This window comes from Camponotus vicinus, unplaced genomic scaffold, assembly GCF_025532165.1.
Source record: "Camponotus vicinus isolate PSW18456_S1 unplaced genomic scaffold, iyCamVici1.0 SCAF_12, whole genome shotgun sequence".
NCBI lineage: Eukaryota > Metazoa > Arthropoda > Insecta > Hymenoptera > Formicidae > Camponotus > Camponotus vicinus.
Window position 1 is genome coordinate 9550683 of NW_028141948.1, and position 10438 is coordinate 9561120.

At 34.2% G+C, this 10438-nt stretch overlaps 2 protein-coding genes across 3 annotated transcripts; both read right to left on the reverse strand.

The window, feature by feature from the left end:
* Positions 1–113: 113 nt before the first annotated feature.
* Positions 114–7467, reverse strand: Unr (cold shock domain-containing Unr). Its single transcript, XM_083085072.1, has 11 exons — positions 7379–7467; positions 4725–6094; positions 4464–4640; positions 4117–4307; positions 3834–4044; positions 3488–3717; positions 3087–3348; positions 2739–2966; positions 2425–2630; positions 1751–2338; positions 114–1664 (listed from the first exon to the last, which is right to left on the reverse strand). Exons 2-11 carry the CDS (start codon positions 5118–5120, stop codon positions 1496–1498), a joined length of 2658 nt encoding a protein of 885 aa, XP_082941198.1. The 5' UTR covers positions 5121–6094; positions 7379–7467; the 3' UTR covers positions 114–1495.
* A 370-nt stretch (positions 7468–7837) lies between these two features.
* On the reverse strand, positions 7838–10164 carry LOC145963299 (uncharacterized). Of its 2 annotated transcripts, XM_083085079.1 has the most exons (5): positions 9901–10157; positions 9645–9809; positions 9261–9397; positions 8855–9009; positions 7838–8790 (listed from the first exon to the last, which is right to left on the reverse strand). In XM_083085079.1, exons 1-5 carry the CDS (start codon positions 9922–9924, stop codon positions 8147–8149), a joined length of 1125 nt encoding a protein of 374 aa, XP_082941205.1. In that variant the 5' UTR covers positions 9925–10157; the 3' UTR covers positions 7838–8146. The 2 variants fall into 2 exon arrangements, with proteins under 2 accessions (XP_082941205.1, XP_082941206.1); XM_083085080.1 differs by having other exon boundaries at positions 9671–10164.
* Between the last annotated feature and the right edge of the window lie 274 nt (positions 10165–10438).

Consider the following 10438-nt stretch of genomic DNA (forward strand, 5'->3'; position numbering starts at 1 on the left):
AGAATATGAAAGTGAATAAAATATTAAAATATTATCCCATAAAGTAACTTTAGTTTTAAAAGAATTTTAAGATTTATATATATATACGAAGTATAGATATATATATATATATATTTCTTCGATACTTCCATTGTTTATTCATCAATAATTTTACAATATGTATGCACATGATGTGTTGGATCCACGGGTTTCGGAACAAGCGCAAGTTTGTATCGTGCTTGTGTTATGTACTTTACCTTATATTTTATACGTTATTTCTTTCATATATCTCTCTACAATAATGCCACATGTATCTCTCGCTTACCATTTCAGAGGTGGCAAAACTTATAAAATGTGATTTTTTATACTTTACATAGGTATTTTTTGTAACTTCCATTGTTGTATGACCACAAAATTTGTAATACTAATTTGATTTTACAACACGAGACTGCGAGATTAGAGGAACTTATAATAATATGTATGTTGAATATATATAAATATATATTATATATATTATATATTATATACACATATACATATGCACATGTATAATGTATATAAATATAAATATATATTTATATATATATTATCTAAAGACAAACAGCTCCAGTCATATAACTTCTTTTTTTTCCAAATTCATAGATATTATTTTAACAGAGTGACACTCAGTATCATAATTCATGTAACAAAGCACACCGCTCTTGACATGATAAAATTATACAACTAATTCCAATAATGAAACTATAGATTGTTTCTTTTTTCAATTTTACAATTAAAATTTCGTACATACTTTTTGCATTTGCATATAATTTCTTTTCCCAAATATTTATTTCTTTTTTTTACTTATTGCATATGTATACCACATGTATAAAGTACATAATAAGTTAAACAAGCTTGAAAAAAGTTATGCAAATGAAAATTGTATTAATTTATAAGAATATACTTTTTATAAAAACAAAGATATCTTTTAGAGCATACAAATAGCTTGTCAGCAGCCCAACATCTAAGTGTACTGTAGGACATTTTTCATACTTTGTTATTTCCTCAAATAACAAAACGAATTGATATATCGACCAAACGTGTATGAAAATAAACATACTAATCAAAAATTTCGATGAATCCTATAAACTATCGATTATGTTTAGAAAAGTAACATCGAATATGTATAGCTTAGTAGTAAATTCAGACATGGGAAATTAAAAAGATAAACCAATTACGTATTGAAGTTCTAATATTATCTTAAGAATAAGACAAACTGCCTTTCGTTTCCCATTATGAGGTGATAAAATGAGTCGTTGTTCTTTTTTTTCTTTTTTTTTTTACTTTTATATTATTCCGGCCCTCGTTCATCATCCAATTCCAGATCACTATCATTATAATTATTGTTGTCGCATTAGTCTGAATTTTTTTGGCAAACGTTTATGACCATGCTTACAATAGTAATCTTGGTATCGAAGTGTATGAACTAAAAACAAATTGTAGATTACAATTTGGATAATAAGTGTCTCACAGCGCATTACTCTTCTATGGCACCAGGAATGTGCTGGCATCTTTCCTGGTTAAATCCGCGAGTGCCATCGGGACCTCTTGGTTGTCTGACCACAGTTAATTTTGGGCCTGTGTCTTCCAACGATATGGTACGTAATCGGCTTATTAATCGTTCAGGTCGTTGTTGGACCGCATCGCTGTTAAAAATTTGCGAATAAAAATACATTATGATGTTAGTATGAAAGAAACATAAAAAAAAAATATTTTCTTCGCATCGATTTACCTTAATCGAGTCACGTTGCACGCCGACGACTTGCCAGTGCGTTGATTAGTAACCAAAACAAATTCCACTTGATCACCCGGTTGTAACGTAGCGTGATCTCGAACCTCGCTTATATGGAAGAATAACTTTTTACCCTCATCTACTTCGTAGGCGAGAAAACCGAATGGACCTTTTACCGCATCCACGGTTGCTCTTCTTTTTTTTCTGACGGCCACAATATTGCAAGCATGACCTTCTGAATCAACTTGTAATTGTACAGGATCACCAGCCTGTAATAGCTCTCGCTTGTTAGAAAGTCCCATTATTCCGAATTCGTATTCTGGCGTTTCCTCGTCTTCGTTAGTTGGATTAATTTTGATCAAACCAGCGTATTCGGACTGCTCGGGATTTGCACTTCGTAACGGTCGTACCACAGTACCATCTAGGACCTCGCTGACTGCCGTAGGCCTCGGAATACTTCCGCGTGGCACCAGTTTAACATAATCGGCAGCTACACAACCTCCAGATCCTCTTCCATTATTCGAACTGCTAATTGTACATTCGATATCAGCTCCTAATTCCAACGTATTAGCATCTCCTTCAAAGTTACTGCGAATAAAAATCGAATTAAATATTGTTTTATATACGCGTTGTTTTATAAAAAAATTGAAGTACACACAAAGTACAATCTTTACCTGTAGTGAAAAAATATTTCTCTATCATGATTTACTGTCTCAATAAAGCCAAATCCATCCTTAAGAGCAGCTATAAAACCTTGACAAACTTGTCCATTTGATTTTTTATTAACATTTTGAATTTTTTCACCAGCAGCATTTACTAAAAATATGTCCTCAGCAACAAGCTCTTTATTTCGTTTTACTTGAACAATATTGAACATTACCTACACAAATTAAGTAGATAATTATAACACAAGATGCACGAAGAAAGTAAAATAGACAAAAGAATCAAAACTCTTCATAATTAATATAATAATTTTATACAACCTTACCTTATCGCCCAATTTTGGAATATGTTTAGGGTCACAATCTTTAGAGAAGAAAATAATGCTCTTCTGTGAACCATAACCAATGAGGCCAGGTTCCATTGAATTTGTGTCTTGTATTACAGTACCTAATATATCTTTTTCTATAATAGTTTGAAACAATACAGTACCCATTGTCAAATGTTTCAATCTAATAGCACTTTGTCGAGTATTAGAGAATGATGACGAAGGATCCTTGTGAGAAAAAAGAAGATAATTATTATGAGTAAGATAGATAAAAGATAGATAAAATTAAATTGTAGCAAGAAAATTGTTTTAGTACTAATTTTAAGTATCACTGCCATGATGACTTACTTGTATAACTGTAAATTCAACCTCATCTCCTACACTAATTTCTCTATCAACATCAAGAACTTCGTTAAAATGAAAAAAAAGTCTGGGTTCTCTTTCTACACAACGAATAAAGCCAAATCCATCTTTGAGAGATTGTATAACACCTTGCTCCCGTCTTTCTCCTGACACAGTGAAAGATTCTGGTAATAACATTATTTCTGTAGCTCTTTTAAGTTGATCTCTAGTGTCTGTTGCAATACGAAATTGAACCCAATCTCCATGCCTGTTGAAAAAATTAAATTGCATTAATACATGGATATCTTATAGCTATAGAAAAATGTGTTATTATATATAAGGAAATAAATGTACTTATATATAAAATTGAAAAAAAAAGTATACATTTAGTAACTCATATTTATTACCTAAGAGTAAAATCTCCTTTTTGATCTTTGTCACCAAATGGTACTTCCACTTCAGAATGATTACTGTCTCTATATCGAATGCGTCCAGGTAAGGGATCATTTTGATGACGAGCAGCAGTGCCTCTTTCCAAAGGCTTCAAAACTTGTCCTTTCACCACTTCATTACTGACTTCTTCAAATATGATTGAACCAGGTGGTAACTTCGTAATGTTACAAGCCACCTCCTTTCCCTGTAACAGCAAAATATTAGATTTGTTATTTTAATCGCAACGCGTATATGTTTATGTGCCTGCAGTTCTTTTTTTTTTTTTCAAAAAATCGTTTTGACAGTTTCCATTTCACTTACATTGCGAGTTTGTATTATAAATTCTACATCATCTCCTAGCCTAAGTTCTTCTTTCATAGACTTAGCTTCACTAAAGTGGAAGAATATTTCTTTAACTACGTCAGCACGTTCGATAAAACCAAAATTTTCCTTCATCGAACACACCACTCCGCGGTATCGAACCGGATGTGCTGGATTTTCCAATCTCACATTACATGCACCCAAGTTCCCTCTACAATTTGCACATAAGAATGTATATATATTTTACTAAGAATTAATATATTAATATATTAATATATTATACCGTTGATTAGTAGCAATCTGAAATGAAACTTTGTCGCCAGCACGCAAAGTTACGTTTCCTTCGACATCATCTTTGGTATATGGCAGAAAAAAACATTCTCCACGATTTTCGTAACTGATACGTCCTTGTGAATCACCACTCGCTTGTAATTCCGTTGTTACATTACCGATGCATCGTTGATCACCCAATGCCTTAAACAAATTATATTTTATATTATATTCATATTATATTTTTATATATTAAATTTCTTACACACATACATTCATTTCTTATCAAGCTTTTTCATACTCTTATGTTATATTATTATTATTATTAATGATATTTTTACTTGTTATTATTGTACTAACCACTGGAGCAATTTTGCTAACAGTGCTTGCAATAGGCTTGCCTGTTCGCCGATCGTAAGTCATTTCAAATTCCACAGGATCTCCAATCTTCAAATGTTCAATGTTACCACTAAATTGGCTAAAATGAAAAAACAGTCTTGCCTGTCTTTCGCAGCATTGTATGAATCCATAAGAATGCTGTTGAATAAAAGTTTCAATTATGTGAAAATTAATCATATATATATTCTATAAAAATAATCCAGTTCAATTCACAATACTCACTAGTAATTTCTCAATTATGCCAGTTTCCCGTGTTCCTTGATTTGCAGATTGATCCTGATAGGTAGAATTATTGGTGACAGGTTCACTAGTGTAACTGGTATTTGTTTCCATACCCGTAAATTCAAATGGAAATCTTGTGGCGCCATTGCGTGGTGACGATTGTGTGCCAGGATAACTTCCATAGTTAGAAGTAGAATTTTTGCCACATTCAGGAGGTGAACCCATATAGTGATCACCACTATAGTTGGTACCATTACGATAATTGGTAGTTGTTGATTGATGAGATCCTGTTATGGCTTTAGGACTTGGTATAGCCATAGACTTGTAGTCAAGTATTGCTGGGTCAGAGTTCATGATTGGCGGCTGGAACGTTTTCCACTGAGGATTGTTGGACATTGTCTTCTCAATTTGCGCAGTGTATTATATTTATAATACAGTGTATAATATTTACGTATAATTTAGCTCTTCTTCTCGTGAAACAATTACTTAATTCCCCTTATGTTCACACTTATGTTTCACCACAATATATATATACATATATGTATATATATATACATACATATATATATGATATACATACATATATATACTTATATTTAGAAATTTTTAGTCTTTTTTTCAATTATTTAAGTGTTAACATAGATATCACAGAACGGTTCTTGGTACCTTATATCTTTGTTCACTATTATAATGTTACAAGAACTTAATGAAGAGGAAGTGGCTCTTTGAAATGCTGCAGAAATGCAGACTCCTTTGTGATCAGGAAGTGAAAGTGAGGTCTCTTCAAAAGTATTTTAACACATATATCGTCAATTATTTAATGGAGAGTACCACAGTAGCTCGACACAAACTTGGCACTCCTTATAAACGCAGATAAAGATGTTCTATCAACCAAGCAGAGCAGCACAATCTCAGCCGCAATCGCAATCACGGTCACTATATTAGCCCACCTATTTCTTGTTCACAAAGCTTGTTGTGTATACAATATACAAATGAACGATGCAGTTAATGTTGATTTATGACTTAATACAAGTACAAAACCTTAGCACACCATATACTGTCAATACTTTCCATATGTATATGTTTGAATATTATAACAACTGTGATAAATACTCAATTTAGCGTGCACTAGAACAACTGTGTTTCTTTTTGAACATCAGTCATTCTTTATAAAAGAAGTAAATCAAAAACATAGGAGATTTAAAGAATAAATGTTGACTTGAAAATCCTCAGATGTCTTCAATGCGTGCTGAGTCTGGTTGTGTTCTCTTTCAATATTTCTATAATAGCGTTTCCTTCTTCAGCTTTTAAATGTGAAATTTACAGTGAGCCTTAGTTTCAGAAGTGTCCTAAACTAACAATGACACAAGCTGCAAGAAAAAGAGAAGAAACAATATGAAAAAACATGAAAGTCAAGAAATTATATTAAAGTATAGTGTTTTTTATTCGAAGATTGCGAGCTTTCTGTATTCAAGTTAAAATATACAAAATATTTACAACATTAATTTTGTAATACAATTAATTCTATATGGAATAAATGTTTTATAAAAATTTTCAAATTCTAATTAAATTTGGTACATAAAATAAAAAAAAAAACAAATTTTGCAAACAATATTATTCAAAGTAAAAACACATATGTCTTTATAAACTGCTATAGATGCTGTAAAAAATATTAATTAAAGAAAAATAATATTTATGGATTTTCCACTTTCTAATGTAGTAATAATATAACAATTTCATTGATAAAAATTAATTTAAAATTATTAAAAATATGCATGAAAATTTAATGAATAAATTTTTTAAATATTAAATAAACATATAGTAAATATAAAATAAGTATATATATATATATATATATGTGTGTGTGTGTGTGTGTGTGTGTGTGTGTGTGTGTAATTATTTTATATTTACAATATATTTATTTTATCTCTACACAAACAGAAAGATAGAGAACTTTCCATATTATCTAAGAAATAACAGGAGCAAAATAACTATACATTTCTTTATAGCTTTCTACGGGAATAAACGCGATTTCTTCCTAATCGTGTGATAGTTTGACATTGACTCGGTGTACCGCAAGAAACGTGGTTCTATCATTAGGTGTTCCTCACACGTTTGCTGAAAATTGCGCCTAACGCGACACTGCAAGACGTGTCGCGTGGTACGCGATCTCACGGATACATGAATCACGATCACGATCCTCGGACCCTTACATTTATCCTATCCGATTCCGATCGCGTTACTATCGGCTAACATTACCGTATACGCGATAACACGAAATGTTTGCGAGATTCGAAAGAGGAGGGCGATTGTGCGATGGCGATACACGCGACAGATGATCCTCGCGGACGGTTCGCGCGAGTCCCCGTCCGCGTCTCTCCCCGAGGAGTCCTCCCGTCTCGGAGTAGACGAGCATCGTGCGCTCGTCGCGGTTTTCCGCGGATCGGTTCTGATTTTTTTACGAGGTCGCGAAGCGCCTTATCTCGCCGCAGGCGACAGCGTGATTCCCTATCGCGTCCCGATTCCTCTTGCGTCTCGCGGGGTTCGATCTCGACGACCGGATCGGAGCGAGGATCGCCGGGGGATCCGAGCCGCACGCGCCGCTACACAAAGCTCGCAATTGTACGGCAATTAAATGGCTTTACGAGACTCACCACGACACAGCACAGCACTGACGACATGCCGCCATGTTGAATGTCAACATTCAGCGTTCACACACATCCAAGGGAGGAGCGGCCGCACGCACGAGCGGCCCAAATCCCTCATTTACATTGTAGCACGTGATGAAAACGTACCTTTATGGGAAATTTGGAATCTTTTTTTTTTTGACATTTCACGAGAAAAATTCTTCTATTTTTGACATGATTTCTCGAGAGAAATTCTTCTCTTTTTGACATGATTTCACGAGAGTAATTCTTCTCCGTAAATAATCTGCATATTTTAGGGGTTTCTAGGTTTTTAATAACATTTCTCTTTAAACGTGCTCCGAAAATATATAATACAATACGGTTGGGAAAAGATAATTGTACTTGAAACATTGCGATTGCGTAGTCAGTTTTTCTCTCTCGGAATATAAATTCTTCGGCTTAAAATTAATAAGTACAATAATAAAATCCTTGCTCAAACGTTTTTATTTCGAGAAGGATTAGTATAACAAATTTGAGAGGGGAAAAGAAGACAGTCGATAAAACTTGCGTTCGAGAACCGAAAATATAGCTTTAGTTGATTTCATTTGAAGTAAGACGCTTCTTTCTCTCTCTTTCTCCTTTTCTTATCATTACAATATTAGTATACAAAGTGACATATATATATATATATATATATATATATACCTTTTTGAATTCAACTACTCAATCATATAATTTACAACGCATCCCTTTAGTAATAGTAAGACATTTTGTGCAGGAAATTTATGCTTATTGTTAAGTATTTAATTTTGCCGAAGGCTCGCTGTTTGGCGTTCTTGTATATATGCCAAAATGATTCAATCGACGCCAGCGAACGTCTTCAGGATCAGGCGTTGGTGGGGCAGTCACGCATTCGAGGCTCAATTGTAATGCTCGTCTCAGCTCGTCATCTTCGTCCGCATCATTTGTAGAATTTGTTAAATGCGTCGTTTTATCATCAGTGTGGAGATCTAATCTTAACTTCAAGCTCTTATCTACATCATCCTCGTCATTTTGCAAACTCATCTGCAAAGCCCTTGCTAATTGCACGTTCTCGTCCTCCTCCTCTTCCTCTTCCTCCTCTTCGCTTTCCTCTTCTCTACCCTCGACTCTTATAGGAATTATCCTTTCGCGAAGTTTATCCGTGGGTAACTCGGATTTATGCGAAAGCAAGGATGCACTTCTAGTTGTACACGACGTCTGCGGAACCTTTACCTCTCCCATCGCAAGTGCAGCTTTCAAGATATCATCTTCCACTTTGCCACCTAAATGATAACCTTTGGATGTATTCTTTGATTCCGGGCTTAGATTACTTTTTGTGGCAACTATAGGATTTTTTAGAAGAACATCTTCGGCAGGGCATTGTGGAAGTGTACCAATAACAATAAAGATAGAATAACCTACAAGCAAAAGAGAGTAGTAAATTAGCATGATATATTTGTTATTATTTTGTTTTGTATTTACCTTCTTGCAACAATTGAGCTAGATACATTGCGAGATAAGTGTCCGATATAAGTTGTGGCCCACTGAGCATTGAATTTAAATTGAACCACTGGTTTCCAAGCTTTCTTATTGTAAACCAATGTCCTTTATAGTTACAAATATATGCTCTCATCCGACTGAAAATTATATTGTTTCATGTATTACTTCATAAAAGCATAATGAAGTTATTAATTATATTTTTTGAACAATATGTCCAAATATCATGTCCATATAAGTATTATTATTCATAATGTATTCATTTATACATTTATTACTTCATTATTGTAATTACACTAAGAAATATTTGAAAAGAATGCTTTTTCGCAAGTGCAATAGAACAAAATATTTGAAAACAAAACACAAAGAGAACAAATTATCAATAACCTACGAAGGATCATTCTGTGCCAGTAAAGCTGTCGATTCCGTGCTGTTATATGGAATCAGTTCTAAACCCCAAACTTTCAAAGCACTGCTAATAACTTGAACTGAAAAGTATCCACTGTCGTCCATGTTTCCCGATGGTTGCTAAACATACACAAGAAGCAATTTGCTATTGTTACAGACATATCCGCTTGGCTCTTGGGGATGATAACAGCAATGCCAAGCATTTGTATCAACGTTAAGAAAATTTTGAAGGAAAAGAATGTCTCTTTTCTCGCTAACTTAAACCTATAGTTGCGTATAGTGCTCTTATTTGTACTGCAAGTACTATGCAAGTATATATACGTGACACGTGAAAAAAAGAAAGAAAAAAAATTTCTCTCGCTTTTACCTCTAGAAATAGTTTATAATCCTCACTGTCGACGCCCGACTCGGCCATCCGGATTCTCTCCTCCTCGTCCATCTGATGACCGAAACTCGCCAGATCCACGGCGTTAAAGTAGGGACCCTGTAGAAGCGCGTTCAGGCAATGCTGGGCGCATAGATACCCCTCTTGCTGCGAAACATTGCCAGAGAACGTGAACGCGATCCCGTTTCTTCCGCGGAGAGAACGTCGAATTAATTACATCGGACATCGGCGTGTTTACCTTTTCGTGGAATATGCTCTCCATTGCACAATCCGTCCGCCGATACCGTGTACGCAGAATCCGTGCACGTCAGCCGTGTAATAATAACCGCAACGCAACGTTTCTCCGCCAATTTCGCCGTACAAACGTCATCCGTAAAAATATTTTTTATCCATAACCATAAACAAGCAAGGATAATTGTGGATCGCACTCGCTATTCGCGCGTACGCGCCTAATGTCACTAGGGTTTAAACGCAATTCTCAAATTAAAAACTCACCTTAACTCAAGATTACCAACATCGGTTAAGGCAGATTGTGTATAGATATTTTTTTTTTCAAGTCCAAATTGTGTATATATATATTTTTTTTTTCATATTTCGTTAGAAGAATAATACCGATTTTATCAAGCTATTAGATTTTTTCGCTTCTGCCTCGCGGAAAAATGCTGCAAATCATCGAAATAATTTTCACGAGTGTACCATATGTCGTGCTTTGATAATGTTTAGAGACAAAGATCAGTACTAATCCCATATCACTGCGTGATTTTATTTACATTTAG